Below are 21,423 nucleotides of genomic sequence, written 5' to 3' on the forward strand. Positions count from 1 at the left end.
AGTGGCAGATTTGTACAGCATGCTTCCCCAACTTTTTAATAAATAAACATTTTTACTCACGAGGAGCCCCCTCGGCCATTTCAATAGCAGTGATTCCCACGGACCACACATCACTCTGCAAAAGAAAAAATGACCCCAAAAAGTAATTTAACAATGGGAAACTAATAGTATTTAGAATCTCAAAACAGGGTGCCTGGGTGGCTCAGTCGTTAAGCGTCTGCCTTCGGCTCAGGTCATGGTCCCAGGGTCCTGGGATCGAGTCCCACACCGGGCTCCCTGTTCGGCGGGAAGCCTGCTTCTCCCTCTCCCACTCCCCCTGCTTGTGTTCCCCCTCTCGCTGTGTCTCACTCTGTCAAATAAATAAAATCTTTAAAAAAAAAAAAAAAAAAGAATCTCAAAACAATCTTTGGGTGGGGGAGTGTCAATGCCAGAGCCATTTTATGGGTTTTCTACAATGAACCTTCATTATAGGCTGGTGTTATAGGAAGACGTTAGCTGAGCTTGTGATCAGCCAATAACTGGATGATATGGGACAGGGTTCAGTGTAAGGAAAATTCACCTTGAATGTATCGCTATTGTTGCCTTAACTGAAATAGCAAAAGGAGCTTGCTGTGAAGAAATCCTATCACATAGATGTATTAGCTGTGCCATCTTAGGTAAATGATTTAACTCTCTGTACCTCAGTTTCACTCTATATAAAATAGAGATAATAATGATATGCATCTCATAGAACTGGTATGAGTATTAAATGAAATAATCTATATAAAAGCACTTTCAGTCAGTTCCCTGAATATAGTAATTGAGAATATAATTATTGTTATTCCAGGAAATTATATTCTAAAAGGCTCAAGGAAATTATCCACATTATTAACTGTACTTTGTTTTTTAGAATGTGAAAAGAGCACAGGGCTGGAGGTACACTGCCTGGCTGGATGACTGCTACACAAGTTAACTGAATTCTGAGAATCTCAGTTAATAGATTTCTTAGCTTCAAAGGATTATTGTGATGGTGTAAGTTGAAGCTTTCTTTCAATTTACATGGGGCTGAAAATTAAAAATAAATAATTAATATAAGTGAAAGTCCTTGGAAGACTGCAAAAATCTGTAGAGGTATAAGGCATCCACTTAAAAGATTTTACAGCAAGCCACTTAAAAGAACGTTATGCTTCCATAGTCTGCATAGCCTGTAATAGTACTAGACTATAAGCTCTCAATAGATCTGCTTGCAGATCAAGCAGAGGGCATTTAAGGGAAAGGGAAAAGGGATGAGACTTGAATTAATCAACTTCAAGTATTGAGTCCTAGGTTCCACACGACGAAAACCACAATGAATTGTTTGGATGACTTATGATGTGAAGAGTGAGTGTGGTTTTTCCAGTCTATAGCAAATGGAGAGTTTTCTTTCCACATCAGCTTTTTTTGAAATGTGTACGTAGATGTATATTGTCCAAATTGCAGTTTCAGTGGAAATTTTAATAAATAGCATGAATTGTTACTTAATTTGTCTATTCCACTGATTTTCAGTGGTTTGGAAGTGAACCATGACAAGGATTTTCTCCATTACCCTGAGTAATGAAATTATTATTTTTTTCTTTTTGGAGCTTAGTTACTGTGGGGATTAATAATTGGCTTTACATTCATTCATTTTTAAGTTTACAAAGTTCTCTGCCCCTGGAAGTTAAATTTCCATATAAAGCCACATAATATAATATTTTCCCCAAGAAGTTGCAAGCAACATGAACTAGACATTATTCCTCAAATATAGATAATTCCCAATGGTCTACTTTGTCTAAATTCTTAAAAAATATATATTTATGCATATAATCAAACCACATATATGAATAGCAACTAGTATTTCTTATTAGAGTTTAATGTGAAAGAAGGAGTTGCCTGCTTTTTATTCTTTTATCATTTTAAAATAAACATTAGTCAAAAGTCCTTTCCAAACTTTGATTCCCACTATCTGAATGCTCACACTTACTCTGTAATCATAGGAGCGTCTTGGATCTTCGTCACAGTCAATCACCTCAGGTGCCATCCAGTATGGTGTTCCAATGAAACTATTCCTCCTCCCATTAGTTCTGCTCACCTGGGCACTCACTCCAAAATCCACTGCAAAATTCAGCATATGTCAAAATAATTAATCAGTAACAAAAAGCTCAATAAGTTATTGCTTTAACTTGGAAAGCCAATACAAAATCCACAATGGATAACAGATTTTCATTCCAACCCAGAAAACTTTACCATGAAGTCTACTCCAGGAATACTGGGAAATAGGCTTTTGCTGCTATTTATGTTGGAAAGAGACTCAGAAGTGCTATTATAAATCTACAGTAGGTTTGGCTGAAAGTTTACCATGAATATTAAAAATAAATTTCCATCAGTATACCCTGAACCTCTGAAGTGATAACATATGTAGTGTTTGGACCTGCCACCAAGCTGGAGGAAGACCAGCACTATAAACAACATCTAAGAAATCTAAAACCTATTAGTAGTTTATTAGGAAGCCTCACTCATGACATTAGAAAGTTCTATTACACCAATGAAGAAAAATGAGTTTTCTGCTAGAATTTAGTTTAAGTTTTTCTACAGATCTTCTGAATCAGATGCAAATATTTACTGTGGTATCTATATCTTAGCTTAGACTATAAAAGTTCAGTCTTCTATTCATCTGTGGGATACATTATATGAAAATATTTAGTATGGTATCCTCAGTAACAGACAGAAAAAAAGGCTAAAGTAGACTGGGGTTACTTAGTCCAGAAAAAATAAGATGAAAAATGAAAGTAGATGAATTTTTTCAGGGATGAAAAATGAAGTAGATTTTCTAATTTAGAATGGTTTCCAGGAATCTAAAGGATGGAGAACAACACTGACTGAACAGTAGTTTGAAAAACTTAGGAGAAGAAATGAAAAATTAAAAAGTTAAGAGTTTAAAGTAGTCTTTAAGGAAGGATTTAACAAAACAAGAAACGTCTGTAATATGTGAAAATCATCACTGGGTGTTGAACAATCTTATTATTTAGATATTTTTTTGAGAATATGTTAAATCAAAGCTCAGCATTCTTACTATCCCCTGAGGGCCAACTTTAAGGGCCAAGAGATACCTATGAAGTCCATGAGCTAATATATACGGCATTCAGGGAAGAAAATGAAAGGGTAAAAGAAGAGAAGACGAGTGATGGATGGAAGAAAAGGAAAAAAGAAAAGCTTGAAATTTAGATAAAAGTAGAGATGAAATCTCAACAGTGGCATAATTTAACCTTTCTTTAATGACCTCAGTACTAGAATGTAAGGATTATTGATCAATTGCAATTACAATACGATCACTTTCCAGTCTCTTTCCTTTCAACACTCCCTCTGATGTCCTTGGGTTTGCCTTCTGCAACCTTCTCCTTATAATATATAGCTTAAAAATATACTGGAATCTGAGAAATGTAAAACCAAATGTATAATGGTTGTACGTAAAATAAGCCTGATTGAATTCTAATCCAGTGCTAAAAGGTCTCTCCTACAGAGTAAAGTACATAAGCTTTAGTGCATCGACTTTGTGACAGAATTTTCAGTGGCTCTTCATTTACTTACAATGTCTCTTCTGTGTTGCAAATGGTAGAGTTGGCCAGAAACCTGACAGAAATATATGGGAGTGCTAGCACATGTGAACATAGTGTGTATGTAGCTTTGTGATAGACTATCTATCCTGCACATTTGAATGTGAGATTCAAATTCCCCTTATCTATTAACAGTGTCTTAAAATTGTGTTGCTAGCTTTGTAGCTTTTAGACACATAAGACATAATACATTTTCTTGAAATTACTTTTTTCTTATTTCAAGAACAATTACCTCAAGCTTCTTCTACAAATATTCAATGAAAACATTCTCAATGAATGAACAAAAATTCCTGCTGTGGTTGTTTTTGTTCATCAGGAAAATGGGAACTATCTTAAGGTCATGCTAGAGACATGGTAGGCAAGGATTGATTATCATTTAAAAATAATACAGGATTTAATAACCAGTAATTTATTTTTATTTTTTATTTTTTTAAAGATTTTATTTATTTATTTGACACAGAGAGAGAAAGCACAAGTAGGCAGAGAGGCAGGCAGAGAGAGAGGGAGAAGCAGGCTCTCCACTGAGCAGGGAGCCGGACGTGGGGCTCGATCCCAGGACCCAGGGATCATGACCTGAGCCGAAGGCAGCCGCTTAACCGACTGAGCCACCCAGGCGCCCCAATAACCAGTAATTTATATTCTATATCAATGAGGTTATCTGCCATTGCATAGTACTGACATTATTCATATGGTATTACTTAAAAACCAACCAACAATATTTATTTTAAACATTAAAGGATGCAATAAATTGTGCCCTGTGTGCCTGTGAGACAGTATGTGTGGTTATTTTCAAATAAATTATGCCATTTTGAATACTGGAATAGAAAGCCAGGGACTTTCCGGTCTTTTAATTTCTAATTCTGAACTTAAGTTGGATATTATGGGAGCAGCTGATATCAGTTCTTTAAATATTTGAGGGAAAATTTCAAAGAAGCAATTTGTACTTAAGTAATTTAAAAGTTCTTTGATATTATTTGGAAAATATGGTTTTGTGATGTGGAAGAATTGTCTTTTTGTTTCCTTGTCCATGGCACAGAAACTTGCACATAATAAATATTCAATAATTCAATTATTAAAATAAATATAATATCTATACTTAATAGAGAATAAAACAATGACCAAAATGTAAGTCTTCCATTATAATTTAAAAGTTTTTAACTACACGATTTCAGAGAAGCAGTAAAAGGTGCCTTTTTCTCCTGCTCCACCTCCCTTCCCAAACAAATTTTCATATTTTGACTGGTTTTGCAAGCAAGGAAAACATAGCCTAAGTAAGTAGAGGATATTGTTAATGACATGCTAAAAAACACAGTTATCTTAAAGGATTCTTCTCCATTAAAATACTGGGGCCTCACTTAAAGTACAAGAACAAACTTACCAAGTTTTACTTCAGCATTATGAGTCAGTAGCACATTCTGACCTTTGATGTCCCGGTGAATTACACGGTGTGCATGAAGATGAGCTAAGCCCTGCACATAGATAGATACATATTTATTCAAAAAGTCACATCACTATATATATTTTCTCTTTTTCTGGTACTGTTCTTCGTATTTTTGGAAGACCTTTTGGTAAGAAAAATGGCCCAGATTTGCATTTTTCAGACAAAATTCTTTCTTTAGGCTGGAATTACTACAACCAGTTCCCAGAAATACTACTTTTGGCTATAAGGAAAGGAAAATAAATCAGGACACCCATGAAAAGAAAAGAACACCAAAAAGTAGTGTTTGTATACATTGGGCCATTTACCTTCCTTTCTAGTCTCCCTATTTCCAACTAACCATAAGAGTGAAGACCTGGACATCTTAAATATCATAGCTCAGCCATTGTTTTACTCTATTCCTCATCCAACCATTTGTTTAATCCAAAATATTTTCTAGTCAACCTTGTAGGCTGAGAATTTGGGAGAATATGGAAATTCATTTTAAAGCATTTGCAATTTGTATTGGCTTACCATGCTGGATCCAGCCTATTCACCACTAAAACTAACCTGTGACCCGCTTAACCCGTGACCTGGCTTCAGGGAGATTTCTCCAGATAATAACTAGGGATGAATAATAGAAGTAACAGTAAAAACAGCTAATATTTATTGAGTCCTTTATTTTATTTTAGTTTTTGCCAGGGACTGTGCTAAGTGCTTTACATGGAGGAAATTATGAAATCGTCACTGCAATCTTTTGAGGAGGGTACTAATATCACCCCATATTACAGTCAAGAAAAGTGAGATTTTGAAAAATTAAGTAACTGATTCAAGGACACAAAGCTAATATATGTTTAACCAGCATTTAAACTCAGTCCAGAGTTTACACTCAACTAGTTACACTATTAGCACAAGTGAATCCAATTAAGATGGGAGGAAGAACATTCTAACATTATATATCAGTGGTGCTATCAGTTCTGTTTATATCCTCCTCTGGTGACCCTAAGCACTTAAGTCACAAAGAAAAATTTGAGTGTGGTAGATTAAGAAGATTGTTCTCATTCAATTTGGTATTCAAAATAAAGCAAGTTTTAAAAGCAGGGCATTATTCAAATAGGATAGCTGTCTGCAAAATGGTTATGGATGGTTTGGGGCCCATTCGGTAAAACACTGACTTTTGTCTTACTTTTTTCTTAATCTCTAATGATAGTGCTACTTTTTTTTTTTTTAAAGAACTCTAAAAATCCAAATAATGTAATAAATATTCCAAGTGGTTATTTCCATGATCCAATGAACACAACAGTCTCACTCTGACAGAGCCATTAAAGACCATGATTTGGAAGGCCCTGGCTACCCATCCTGCAGTCTACCTAAAGTTAAAGACATCACCTGAAAATCTGCTCTCTCTAAAGCCATTTGGGTTTTTTTGGTATCCTCATCCAGAAGTTATGTTCAGAATTCTTAAACCACCCTATATGGGCAGGTATAACGTACATTGCATATATTACTCCCAGGTGTTTTCAAGGCCAGGGGAGAATGACTGTATGAAGACTCACCTGAAGGATTTCTCGGCAGATATATGCAATCCAATCTTCTTTCAAACTCTGATTTCTGGTCATTCTTACTACATCAGTGACTGAGCCTGCTGCACATAATTCCATCACCATCTGCAGGGAAGCCAGTAAAGTGTCGAGAATTAGAAAGTAATTCTCTGAAAATATCTGGAGAATTTTAGTCCATATGGCTTGTATTTATATGTGATGTTTAGAGATTAAGACACTGCAAAGACTGGCTCAATTGTCTGGTGGAAGTCTCTAAAGGCTAGTGGAATTAAAAAGAGTTGGAACATATCCAAGGATCTGTGGAAGGGGGAAAGGGAGGTATCACACCAGGGATATTTAACTAGGAGGTGGAATTTGAGCTAAGCCTTGAAGGATAGATAATGTTTGAATATACTGAGAAGGAAGAACATTCAGTTTATTGAAAACAGAATGATTACATGCCTTTAGAAATAAGCTTGTACAGGAGACAAGCCTGAGTGATGACTGGAGTTCAAGGGGAAAGACCATTGAGGGAACAGTTTGATTGCAAGTGAAAAAGCAGGAAAGAAGTATCTCAAAAGAATTTACACCTCAAAATTAAGACTAGATTTGTTTTTATTATCATTTTGTTTTTATTTTGTTTTATTTTTTTTAAAGATTTTATTTATTTATTTGACAGAGAGAGACACAGCAAGAGAGGGAACACAAGCAGGGGGAGTGGGAGAGGGAGAAGTAGACTCCCTGCTGAGCAGGGAGCCCGATGCGGGGCTTGATCCCAGGACCCTGGGATCATGACCTGAGCCGAAGGCAGACGCTTAATGACTGAGCCACCCAGGTGTCCCTCAAGTCAGTGTTTTCCTTGGTAAACATGTCTGAGACCATGCATCCCTGGCTGCTAAGCACCATGGCGGACAGGGCTAGAAAACAGCTTTATTTTGAGCAGTATTTTAAATTCTAGATTATTTTCCCTAAGATACTGGCAAACTACAATTCCAAGGGGGAAACTGTCAATTGCATTCCTATAGGGCATTTTTTTCCAAATGATTTTACTGCTAAGGAAAGTCTATTTTAAGGCTATTATCATTGACAGCATCTCATTCAGGTATTACTTTATTAATAAACTCAATTTCTCAGAAAATTTATCTTTTTGCCATCAATGAATCAGGGGCCCAACTAGTAAATTTCCTTTCCCATTTTAGCTAACTAGAGGACTGGCCAATGTGAAAGAGAATATAGCTATTATAGTTAACCCAGCAAACTTTTCTTTAAGCACAGGTTTATGCATTAATGCCTGTGTCAAAACTGCTATATAAATACAACAAAACATGTCTTTTTTTGAACTGTAGGCAAGTTAATTAATTTTTGCTGTAGAAGAAGGAAACCAAAAAAATAGGCCCCAAATCATGAATATTTAAAAGTCTACCTTATTTCCTTTTGGAATATTAACATTTTCTTTTCAGAAAATCACTCTTTTAATTTATATTTGTTCACAACTAATATTATTACATGTCTTTCACCTGAGTATGCTCTCACGAAACAGAAGAGAAGAAACAGACTAACAAAACCAATAATACAGATAAGCCACAAAAGTTTAATTTTCATGTTAACTATATTAATTGGGCACAACATGTACAACTGTGGTAATGGAAGAAAAGGGGCTCATTTTAAACCATGACAAACCTGAATTAAAGCCATTCATTCAGATGCACCCTGGAAAATCTTGCTAATTTTACCTGAGTCAGAAGAGCTCTACTCTGAAAGGAATGTAAGACATTCTCAATTATTTTCTCAGCTTTGTAAGCATGATGCCCAGAACATACACTTTATAAATGGTAATTATTTAGTCATTTACTTACTTCCTATTTGTTTTTATTTACATGGGCAAGAAATTGTAAATGGTCTTATGAAAACTCTTACCTCCACAAATTATTCATCCTTCAGATCGCAGTTCAAGGAAGTTTCTCAAAGAAGAGTTTCTCGTTCCCCAACTTAATTTAGATTCCTTTGTTATTTGCCCACATAGAAGCATGTTATTTCCCTTCTGACCAATTATCTACTCATATGTGTGATTATTTGACTGCTACTGGTCACTGCAAATGAATTGTAAGCTCTGATGGGTCAGGGACATGTATATGAAGTGTAACAATCTTTCCTTGACAACTGAAGATTCTGAAAAGTCTTAGTTATTATTTTGAAGAAACAATGTTATTCTTGACTTGAACTGGAAATGAAAATGTAGCCCACAAGTGTACACTGACCTCACTTATGTTCTCAATGTCCCTTTTTAAATAAACATATCTTTGACCAAAGCTCATTTTTTTTTTTTTTTTGTTATTTGACAATTTCTGCTATAGTGGGAAGCAGCAACAATTCTGGCAACTGTAGTGTAGGTTTTAGAAGCCCTCTAAAATTTACATTTCATTGATCGGTAATTTGTGATAGTATAGGCATTAGGCATAAATAGGCTAAGAAAAGGATAAGTCAACTAACCATTTAGAAAAGAACTCCTGGTAGTTACATAAGTGCATATACTTAGAAAAACTTAAATGCACCCATATGTTCATACCAAATGCTAATTAGAATTGATACTTATCCAGTCATCATTTGCAAGTCTATCAGGTAGTCTCCTTAGCCATACCTCTAATTTACCAGCAAATGTGCATAAAAAGTTAAAAGCAGCAAAACTACATTTGACAAGAAATATGTTAGATATTCCCAGTGTTCATTTGAATCTCCCCTATTTATCCTGAATCCTCTCTCCAGGAACTTAAGTTTCCTGAAATTATTCCATATTTATCACTCCCATCTCCAGGAATCAGAACACATTTTGTCATACTACTTTGAGCAGCTGAGTTCTTAAATTTTCCTGTAGGTGCACAAAAGTGACATCTCGGCTTTTGAAAATGTATTTCCTCAAGTGAGACTTAGTCTTAGGAAATAAGATGAAGGTAATTAAATACATACCCAAAGTTGGTGCCTCTGGCCAGGAGGGCTCAGCTTGAAAAAAGCACCATAGAAGGACACAATGTTTTTGTGGAAAGAGTACTTCTTCAAAAGGTTGAGTTCGGTCCTGAGATCCTCTTCCTCATCCTGCAGAATAAGAATACACAATAGACAATAAAGCTCTTAAGCTAGGCCAGTTAATAACTATGGAATCCTAAACTATGGCAGAACAAAGGAAATCCTATGGCTACCCATTATGTCACAGAGTAATTTATAATAAAATCTCAACTAGAAATGTCAGAGAATGGAGACCTCTGGTTAACCGGGAATTTGGGAGAAAATAAAGCTTAATTGAAGATCCTTTAAATTCAGTGGTTCTCAAAGTGGGATCCCTGTACCAGCAGCAATGGCCACTGTATAAAGTTTTCACTGAATAGAGTCATTACATTTTTGTTTATTTTGTAACAGTTTTATTGAGATATAATTTACATACCATATAATTCATCCATTTAAAGTATAAAATTCAATGGTTTTTAGTATATTTACAGAATTATGCAACCATCACCACAATCCATTTTAAAACATTTTTATCACCCCAAAAGGAAACTTCATATTCTTTAGTTATCACTCCCAAATTCTGCTACACACACATCCCAGCTTTAATGAACCACTAATATATTCTCTATTTCTTTAGATATATCTATCTTGGACATCTTATATAAATGAAAATCACATAGTATGTGGACTTTTGTGACTTTTTTTCAAGATTCACCCATAATATAGAACATATCATTATTTTATTCATTTTCACTCATCAATTGATAGACATTTGGATTATTTCCACCTTCTGGCTATTATGAACAATGCTGCTGTGGGCATTCATATCAAGTTTTTGTGTGAATATATGTTTTTATTTCTTTTTGGTATATACTTAGTAGTGAAATTGTTAGGTCAAAATGTAACTCCGTATTTAATATTTTGACGAAATGCCAAATTGTTTTCCAAGCGCTGCACCTATTTATACTCCCAACAGCAATGATGATTCCAATTTCTCCATACCCTCACCAACACTTACTATTTTCTGTTTTATTATTATAGCCATCTTAGTGGGTTTCAAGTAGTATCTCATTGTGGTTTTCCCTTGCAATTCACTGATAACTAATCATATTAATGATCTATTCATGTATTCATTAGCCATTTGTATATGATCTTCAGAGGAATGTCTAATTGAAATTCTTTGCCCCTGTTTTCTAATTGGGTTATCTGTCTTTTTATTATTGAATTGTAAGATTCATTTATATATTCTAGATCCAAGTACTTTATAAGGTGTATGATTTGCAAACATTTTCTCCCATTCTGTGGGTTGTTTTTCACTATCTTGATAGTGTCCTTTGAGAAACAAAAGTTTTAATTTTGATAAAGTGATTTATTGATTTCTTGTCTTATTGTTTATACTTTTAGTGTCGTATCTAAGGATCCATTGCCAAATCTAAGGTCATGAAGATTTATCTAAATGTTTCCTTCTAAGCATTTTATAGTTTTAGTTCTCACATTTAGGCCTTTGATAATTTTGAGTTAATTTTCATATAAACTAGGGATGTAAGTTAATTGTTTTACACGTGGATATCTATTGTCTCAGCATTATTTGTTGAAAAGACTATTTTTCTCCATGAATTATCTTTGCACCCTTGTCAAAAATCCATTGACCATAGATATATGGAAATAGTCCTATTCCACTGATCTGTATGTCTATCCTTACGCCTGTACCACACTGACTTGGTTTATGACTCATTGCATTTTAAGGTACAGGTTTTATCCGTGCTAATCCTTTTAAAGTTTATTTATTTATTTTTTAAGATTTTATTTATTTATTTGACAGAGAGAGAGAGAGAACAAGCAGGGGCAGCAGCAGAGGGAGAGGGAGAAGCAGGCTTCCCCACGGAGCAGGGAGCCCGATGTGGGGCTCGATCCCAGGACCCTGGATCATGACCTGAGCCGAAGGCAGCCGCTTAACCGACTGAGCCACCCAGGCGCCCTTGTGCTAATCCTTTTAAAGATATGCTTAAAGTCATTCATTTTCTTAATCACAACAGTGATACATATGGATAAAATGTATTTTTATATATGAAGTAAAATATGTAAATGCTATACATTCACTGAATATTTCCTTCTACTAGTGGTAACAGTTGTGTGTATATTCCTCCAGTCATGTTTATTCCTTCAGAATATATATATCTCACTACTCTGCAACTTGCATGTCTTATTCTATACCTAAAGTGCATGTTTCTATATCAATAAACATAAATGCACTTCTTTTTTATGGATGCATAGAATTGCGCAGATTAAAGATATGGGTCTGCCACTCAGGGAACAGATCAGGGCTAAAGGTACTGTTTTTGAGGATTATCTCTACAGTGATAATTGAAGCTATCCTTTTGTATGGGATCTCCAAGGTAGAATACATAATTTCAAGAGATATCTTTACTAGAAGACAGTATGATGTCATCAGAAAAGAGCATCTAGGGGCACCTAGGTGGCTCAGTCAGTTAAGCATCAACTCTTGATTTGGGCTCAGGTCATGATCTCAGGCTCCCAGTGCGGAGCTTGCTTAAGATTCTCTCCCTCCCTTTTCCTCTGCTTCCTTCCCTCCCCACTCCCTCTTTCTCTCCCTCTCTAAAAAAAAAAAAAAAAAAAAAAGGAACATCTACACTCGGCAGTAGGACACCTGGGTTTTACCACTAATAGCTAAAAGTTGGAAATTCACTTAATCTTCCCAAGGTTGAATTTATCCTCAGAAATCTGATGGAAGTTGGCAGCCATTACCTCTCTCCATGGAACATTAATGGAGCCAAATGTGACAATTAATTTAAAGTTCTTTGAAGTCCTTGAAAGAAGAATGTTATAAATGTAAGGTATTATCATACAGTATCTCTGTTACTTGACCTTCTCATTTGCTTTAGAGTGTTATCAGAACTATACACCTTTCTCCACTTTTTACCCTAATCTACAAACATCAGCAACTTTTGTTTCCATCACTTTTATTATACTGGATTGAAATGGGAAGCTATTCCCCTTATACCATGAGGTATAAGTAGTTTGTTTCCATATGTTCCATAGTAGTTTCCATATGTTCCATAATCTATCTGTAACTATTCTTAACCAATCTAAAAAAAGCTCTTTTCTTCTCAATAATTTAAAAATCATCACACTTTATGTGTATAGAGGTGCAATGCATTGGAGAAAAATATCTTAAAATGTTAACTTTAAAAAAGTAACTTAAATTGTTAGGAATTTCCAATGAGCATATCATCAGTTTATGCATTTAGATATCATATCCCTAACTTAAAGGAACTTACATACAAGGAAATAAGATTCACATACATGAATTACAACCATTGATGAATACAGGATAGTGCATAATGAAGTTGAGGGTGATATGAAATGACTCAGGAAGTAATTACACTTTACAAATGGATTAATGACCTGGGTCCTTTGAATTCCTACTAGCTCTAAATTTCATTTGATTATAAATAAAAAAGTTCTCCTACTGCACCTATAAAAGTTCAATTTATATAACCTTTTCAAGAGTACTCTTTATTGTACAAAGTAAATATATAGTAGTATGTAAAGAAAAGATTATTTGACCAAAAAGTGTAATTTTTATTTTTTAAAATTTGAGTATAGTTGACATACAAAGTTACATTAGTTTCAGGAGTATGACATAGTGATTCAACTTCTCTATATGTTATGCAATGCTCACCACAAGTGTAGGCATCATCTGTCACCACACAACACTATTATAATACCATTGACTGTATTCCCTATCCTCACCTTTCATCCCTGTGACTTCTTCATTCCATAACTGAAAGCCTGTATCTCCCAATCCCTTTCACCTATTTTACCCATCCCCTCACTTTCTTCCCTCTGGCAACCATCACTTTGTTCTCTGTATTTATAGGTCTGATTCTGCTGTTTGTTTATTCATTTGCCTTTTTAGATTCCACATGAGCGAAATTATATGGTATTCATCTTTCTCAGTCTGACTTATTTTACCTAGTAGACTGGCTAAAATTAAAAAGACAAGAAATATCAAGTGTTGGAAAAGATACGGAGAAAAAGGAACCCTCATGCACTGTTGGCAGGAATGTAAATTGGTATAGCCACTTTGGAAAAAAGTATGGAGGTTCCTCAAAAAACTAAAAATAGAAAAGAAGACTTTTTAATTAAAAATAGGTGGGTTCTGAAATCCAGTGAAAAAGGATACCTTTGACTTCTCTGGGGCAATGAATAAAAAAAGGGTCAACCTCTATCTTTAGTTCTCCCCAGAATTTCCTTCAATTACCTTGACTTGATGACCTGGGGGTAGGGGAAAATACATCTTTCAGCTGAAATTAATAGGTAGCTGAATATTTCTAGTCAGGTATCATTTTCCTTTTTAGCTTATTCTTTGAGACCCAGTAGAAAAATGGACAATTTTTTTTATATTTAGCTATAATGTGGTTGGACTTTAAAAATAGTTATGAAATAAATATAAGGCAATGTACTAGGTCCAGAAATGTCCCCAAGTGTTCATAATATATCTTGGAAAAAGCCTGAAATCTCAGAGAAATGACTAGCAGCTGCAGAACATTCTTTAACATTTCCCTGGGATTTTCCAGTGGATTTACCCATAAATATTCAACAACTAGAAAATAAATCTAGACACCTATTTGTCTTTGGGGGGAAGGAGAGGGGCCTGGTTTCTCCAGCTGGAAACCCAATGACAGGTTCTTTCTTTGTATTTATTGTGTAATAAAGGCAGAAATAAATAAAACAATCAACTTGTTGCATGAGAATTATATAGGAATTCGAGTTCCAGTCTCATCCCAGCCTCCCAAGGAAGCTCAGTTAATAAGCTCCCTTTGAATTCCCTTACCCTGTTTTCTACAAAGCTAAAAGTTGATCCTTGTGACTTTCATTCTTGCCATGTAGGACCACTGAACTTTCTGCTTTCCCTCTGATGTGGCTGTCCTTTGAAATGGTAACAACATCTGCCATCATATAGAAAAAAACCTCAGGAACTAGCAATTCTGTATGTACACGGGCACTTTCAGTTCCTATCAAGACACCATAGTTGTGTTGAAAGGAATATGAATTCATAAAGAGTGTGATAAATAGGCATGAGATGATGGTATGGAGGTAAGAACACAAAGAACATGTAGAAGAAGCAGGGGCCAGACTAAGTCCTTTAATTTGTTTGGTAGTTTGATTATCAAAGAGCTTTTTTTTATTATGTTAATCACCATACATTACATTAGTTTTTGATGTAGTGTTCCATGATTCATTGTTATATGCAAACAATGAATCATGGGACACTACAATCAAAGAGCTTTTTTTTTTCTTTCTGGGTTAGAAAGTTCAGGTCCCCAAGCAAGAATAGAATGGCTGGGCTCCAGGAAGCTATGCAGTTGCATTTGACCGTATTTTTAACCCTGTTTCTAAGTAGACCAAATTTTCTGGTGCCCTTTTACTTATGAGGAATCTGAGGCCTAGAGAGGTAAGACCAGTTTTCCAAGTATTTCTTAGCTACTAGTGGTAGACTTGGGATTTAAACTCATGTGTCTGGACTTTCACATTATTGCTATTTCCATAAACCCCTGACTCAAAGAGATGTGTGTGCAAGTCACAAACTTCTTATCCCAAAGGATTCAGGATGATTTAGGGATACTAACTGGCTGATCAGCTAGCAGTTATTTTTCTTACTAAAATATATAATCAGAGTTCAAAGTTTCCAACTAGAAAAACTTCTAAGAGTGAGTTTCCCACATAAATGTAAACTCCCCCAAAACCAATAAACCAAGATCAGATATGTTTGGAAAGCATTAGTGTGTTTGCCATTCTCAATTAACAGGAAGTTGAGCTTGTGAGAAACACGTAAGTACATTATATCCATCAGGCCAAGTGGGTAATTTAAAACTCTCAGACATATCCCAGTAATATGATGCTATAGCATTTCCTGGCTCAGGGCCAGCTGATTCCAGAGTAGCCTGAATATCCTAATTTTTGTCAAAAAGAGGCAGCTCAAGGATACCACAACTTCCTTTATAATTTCACCCAATTCTAGAACCAAAATATTTTTCCCTGTGGAAAGAATACGAGAGACGTTTGGGGAAGAAAGGGATTTATTAACAGAAATGTTTGATGAAACCAAAATTAGTCAAACGATTATATTTTTCATGCCTTACTCTTTGCAGCTTCTTGACCTACCAAAGCATGTTATTAATCAGTACTATCTGTTTCATTTGGATATGCTTTGTCTTCTGAGATACACTGTAAACAAAACAGGAGCCTGGTGCTTACTAGATGAATCATGAAGCTGTTTATCAATACCTTTCTATATAAATAAAAAGTTTTTCTGAATGTGATTGTGTTAATGGAAAAAGTTATTTTAAATCCTGAGATTATATTCATTAAGGCACAAAAGGTTGAAAATATTTGAATACCAGATAGCTAAGGAGGAAAGTAAGAAAAAAAGATATCAATGAATTATACTGATAAGAGCAGGAATTCTGCTTTTATGCCCACAGAATATTTTGATAGATCACTAACATCTACCGAAAAAGAATTTTCTTTGTCTGATCTTATTCTAGAGCCAGAAAATTATTAGAGTAAATAGAGACTGTTTTGTAAGACAGTTAAAAAGCTTCAAGTAGAAAGTATCTTCACAATCCTTTATCTATTCAAGTACTGTGCCAGATGTCTGAAGACTTTTAGGTTGGATAGCCTGTGGTTTTCTGTCTGCTATTGTTCTTAAAAAAAAAAAAAAAAAGAGTAGTCCTCATTTAGCTCATCTACAATAGCAACGTTTCTTAGAATCATAATGGGTGAATAGCCAGTCAGTCTGGAATACCCTGTAAAAAGTGTAAAAAAGACCTTGACAAGGCCAATTTAAGGCAAAATTTTCTCTTGGTTCCATTATCTCTTTTGTTGCTACTCAGCTAAAGGGCTCTACGCTCTGTGGATATAATCAATCCTTCACCTGCTGTCAACTCTTACCAGTTCAGGGAACCATTTCTTCTAGTTCCTGCTTTCTGACAGATGTTAGTGTTCAAATATGATTGAATCTATGTGAATGTGTTAAAAGATAATATGTTACCACTTCCAGGCAAGAATATTTTAGTGGCGGCCTTCTAGAGATAACAATACAAAGGGTTAGTTTAAAGTTGAAAATTAAAGGAAAGACAACTTGAGAGCTAACAGGGACTTTCAGTACTCACACTGTATCTCCATCCAACAGACTTTTGATATTTATTCACTCTCACTCTCCTTCCTATTTCAGGTAAAGGGGTCTGCAAAACCAAGAACAAAATGTTATTAGACCCACTGGTACACTCTGAAAATGATTTATTTTTAAATATTTTGTGTTCTTTTGGCACTCAGTGGAAGAGTAACATAATATTCTTTCTCTCAATTTTCACTAATAATTTTACTTAAAAAATCAGATTCGTATATATACAGAAACTTGGCACTAAATTCATAGTAACAGATTTAACTGCCATATTAATGGGAAAATTACAATTTGATGTTTGTAAAGTGCTATTTCTCCTCACAAAACAAAGTAATTGAAACTATGGTCTAAACATGCTTTTTAAATATTTCAAAAGTTAAAGTATCTAAAATGTAGATTAAAGTTAGGTCAAAGTTCTTTCAAGTCAAAACAAGGAAATAAGTATTTTAGAAAGTCGCACTCAAAAAGTACTAGGCTGATTATTTGGAAGCCATGGTTTGTAGGGCAAAATAAATCCACAAAACTTCAAAATCTCTTGAAATTCACATTGTTTTACAACAGTTTTTTCAACATTTGACATTTACTGGCAAAATAAAAAACATAAAACTCCTTAAATAGTTTCAGCAATTCACTCATTGCACAAAATGGAAAAGAACAGTTTATGGCATTGACAACAGTTTAGTGAATATGTATAGTTTTTCAATCATAACATTTGAGAATTTTTCTTTAGGGTATAGTGAAGTGAAAATTTTTTGACCTTTGCTGTGTTCATACTAATATTATCTTGAGAAATTGAGGCACTCATGCTAAAGAAAGAAGACAGAAATCAGTGCTTAGCAAATTCTATGACAATATGTTATGAACTATGACACAACCTTATGAATGTTAGCAGGAACAGTGCCAATTAAACTGTCTCTCTTGCTCATCTGTCAGAAAATGCCTGAAAAATGTGCATCTCTGACAAATTCTTTCCTTCTACCTGTCATTGAGAATCTAATGGCCTCAATTCTCAAAAGGAAATGTTGGGACAGGGAAAAGTATATGATGGAACACTGAAGGATGAACATGGTATTAGAGGAAATCTACTCTTTACTATCCCTAGAGATAATCAACTAGAAATAGGCAGGAATATAGACATTTTCTTCATACTTATAGAATGCCAAAATATGTGGACCTTTCACTGTGAAACATTTCTTATGTATAAATATACTAAATCAATAATAAAGATACTATACTAATGGATAGAAATAATATTAAGTGATCATTATAACAAATCCAGATTAACATAATTATAATTATGTATAATAATGATTAAAAAACAAATATTTTCTGAGCTGTTTATCCCAAGACCATAGTCCATTAAGTGAACAGAATATGGACAAACATATTACCTTACGAGCATTCATCACTTTAACAGCTGTAAATGCACCAGTTTTTTCATGGAGACCCTGAAACACAGAATAGTAATAAACATTAAATACTATCTATATAATCAAGAAATAAGCATTCATGGATGAATGGATAAAGAAGATGGGTGTAGGGGGCGGAGCAAGATGGCGGAGGAGTAGGAGACCTGGATTTCATCTGGTCTCAGGAATTCAGCTGGATAAGGATCAAACCATTCTGAACACCTACGAACTCAACAGGAGATCAAAGAAAAGAATAGCAACAACTCTCTGAACAGAAAAGCGACCACTTTCTGGAAGGTAGGACGTGCGGAGAAGTGAATCTGAGGCGATATTCGGGAGGATAAGTGGCGGGCGAGGGGGCCTCCGTCCGCCGCTTCTGGCAAGTGATAGAGCCACGGAGCACAAAATCAGAACTTTTAGAAGTAGGCTCCGCTGAGGGATGTTGCTCCAGTGGCTAAGCGGGGGCTGGAACCCTCGTGGGACAGTGTGGTCTCAGGACCCTTGGGGTCACCTCGGGGTTGCCATAAACCGTGATCCGCAGCACAGTCGGGCCACTGCTCCTCTAGCAGGGACCCAACAAGCAGCAGATCCGGGGAGACTCCCCTTCCTCCCCCGGGAGGAGCGGCGTGGGAGCGCACCGCAGGGATCTGCTGGGTTTGGAGACTCCACACGGGGTCGGGTGCCAGAGATAGAAACGCTCGGTCACAGGCCGGGTGAGCACGGAGTGCGGCCAGAGACTGGGGAGACAGGAGTGACTGACTGCTTTTCTCTGGGGACTCACTGAGGAGCGGGGCCCTGAGTTCTCAGCTCCTTCGGGTCGGAGATTAGGAGGCTGCCATTTTCACTCTCGTCCTCCAAAGCTGTACGGAAAGCTTGCAGGGAACAAAAGCTCCCGAGAGCAAACCCGAGCAGAGTACTTAGCTCTGACCAGCAAGGGCGGGGCAATTCCGCCTCCGGCAAAGACATTTGGGAACCACGGCAACAGGCCCCTCCCCCAGAAGATCAGCGAGAACCGCCAGCCAAGACCAAGTTTACCGATCAATGAGAACGGCAGAACTCCAGAGCTAGTGGAATACTGCACACAGAATCCATGGCTTTTTTACCATGATTCTTTAATCTTTCAAAGTGAATTTTCTTTAACTGTCTTTTTTTTTTAATTTTTCTTTTTCCTTTTTTCAACCAACATCTTATCAATTCCTTTTTTAAAAAAACATTTTTATTTTTCATTTTTAGCGTCATTCTATCCCTTCAGAGTAGTTACCCTTATTTTTGGCATATATATAAGTTGTTCTCTCTTTAAAATTTTGAGATACAGTTTCTTCTAACAGATCAAAATATACCCTAAATCTCTAGTGTATGGGTTTGTTCTAGTCTCCTGCCTGATCACATTCTCTCCCATTTTTTTACCTTTTTTTTAAATCCTCTTCTTTCTTTTTTCAAACAACTTATCAATTCCTTTTATAAAACTTTTTATAATTTTCATCTTTACAGCCATATTCCATCCCTTCATCGTATCAACCCTTATTTTTGTACATATATACATTTTTCTTTCTTTAAAATTTTGGGAGGCACTTTCTTCTAACAGACCAAAATACACCCAAAATCTAGTGTGTGGCACTGATCTATTCACCAGCCTGATCATATTTGATCATATTCTGTTTTTTTTTGTTTTGTTTTGTTCTGTTTTTGTTTGTTTTTATCTTTTTTTTCTTTTTCTTTTTTCTTTCTTTCCCTTTCTCTTCCCCCGGTTTCAGGTCTTTTCTGATTTGTTTAGAGTATATTTTCTGGGGACGTTTTACCCTGTTAGCAGTTTGTTCTCTCATTCATCTATTCCCCTCTGGACAAAATGACAAGATGGAAAAAATCACCTCAACAAAAAGAACAAGAGGCAGTACTGACTGCCAGGGACCTACTCAATACGGACATTAGTACGATCTCAGACTTAGAGTTCAGAATGATGATTTTAAAGATACTAGCTGGGCTTGAAAAAAGCATGGAAGTTATTAGAGAAACCTTTTCTGGAGAAATAAAAGAACTAAAATCTAACCAAGTTGAAATCAAAAAGGCTATTAATGAGGTGCAATAAAAAATGGAGGCTCTAACTAATAGGATAAATGAGGCAGAAGAGAGAATCAGTGATATAGAAGCCCAAATGATGGAAAATAAAGAAGCTGAGAAAAAGAGAGATAAACAACTACTGGATCACGAGGGCAGAATTCGAGAGATAAGTGATACCATAAGACGAAACCACATTAGAATAATTGGGATCCCAGAAGAAGAAGAAAGCGAGAGAGGGGCAGAAGGTATATTGGAGCAAATTATAACAGAGAACTTCCCTAATTGGGCAAAGAAATAGGCATCAAAATCCAGGAGGCACAGAGAACCCCTCTCAAAATCAATAAAAATAGGTCAACACCCCGACATCTAATATTAAAACTTATGAGTCCCAGAGACAAAGAGAAAATCCTGAAAGCAGCTCGGGAGAAGAGATATGTAACCTACAGTGGTAGAAACATTAGACTGGCGACAGACCTATCCACAGAGACCTGGCAGGCCAGAAAGGACTGGCATGATATATTCAGAGCACTAAATGAGAAAAATATGCAGCCAAGAATACTATATCCAGCTAGGCTGTCATTGAAAATAGAAAGAGAGATAAAAAGCTTCCAGGACAAACAAAAACTAAAGGAATTTTCAAACACAAAACCAGCCCTACAAGAAATATTGAAAGGAGTCTTCTAAGCAAAGAGAGAGTCTAAAAGCAACATAGACCAGAAAGGAACACAGACAATATACAGTAACAGTGACCTTACAGGCAATACAATGGCACTAAATTCATATCTTTCAATAGTTACCCTGAATGTAAATGGGCTAAATGCCCCACTCAAAAGACACAGGCTATCAGATGGGATACAAAAACAAGACCCATCGATATGCTGTCTGCAAGAGACTCATTTGAGACCCAAAGACACCCCCAGATTGAAAGTGAGGGGGTGGAAAACCATTTACCTTGCTAATGGACACCAAAAGAAAGCTGGGGTGGCAATCCTTATATCAGACAAATTAGATTTTGAACCAAAGACTGCAATAAGAGATGAGGAAGGACACTATATCCTACTTAAAGGGTCTATCCAACAAGAAGACCTAACAATTGTAAATATCTATGCCCCTAACATGGGAGCAGCCAGTTATATAAGGCAATTAATAACAAAAGCAAAGAAACACATCAACAACA

The 21,423-nt window shown here is 35.8% G+C and overlaps 1 protein-coding gene across 1 annotated transcript in view; it reads right to left on the reverse strand.

Moving 5' to 3' along the window:
- Positions 1 to 21,423, reverse strand: part of NRK (Nik related kinase) — a 134,419-nt gene that overhangs the window by 55,540 nt on the left and 57,456 nt on the right. Inside the window, exons 3-9 of the mRNA XM_032397776.1 lie at positions 18,171 to 18,227; positions 16,769 to 16,840; positions 9,534 to 9,659; positions 6,585 to 6,695; positions 4,990 to 5,080; positions 1,982 to 2,112; positions 61 to 115 (exon numbers count right to left, since the gene is read on the reverse strand). Of these exons, the coding sequence (XP_032253667.1) occupies positions 61 to 115; positions 1,982 to 2,112; positions 4,990 to 5,080; positions 6,585 to 6,695; positions 9,534 to 9,659; positions 16,769 to 16,840; positions 18,171 to 18,227 (643 nt within the window). The remainder of the gene's footprint in view (positions 1 to 60; positions 116 to 1,981; positions 2,113 to 4,989; positions 5,081 to 6,584; positions 6,696 to 9,533; positions 9,660 to 16,768; positions 16,841 to 18,170; positions 18,228 to 21,423) is intronic.

Source organism: Phoca vitulina, unplaced genomic scaffold, assembly GCF_004348235.1.
Source record: "Phoca vitulina isolate PV1807 unplaced genomic scaffold, GSC_HSeal_1.0 scaffold103, whole genome shotgun sequence".
Lineage (NCBI taxonomy): Eukaryota > Metazoa > Chordata > Mammalia > Carnivora > Phocidae > Phoca > Phoca vitulina.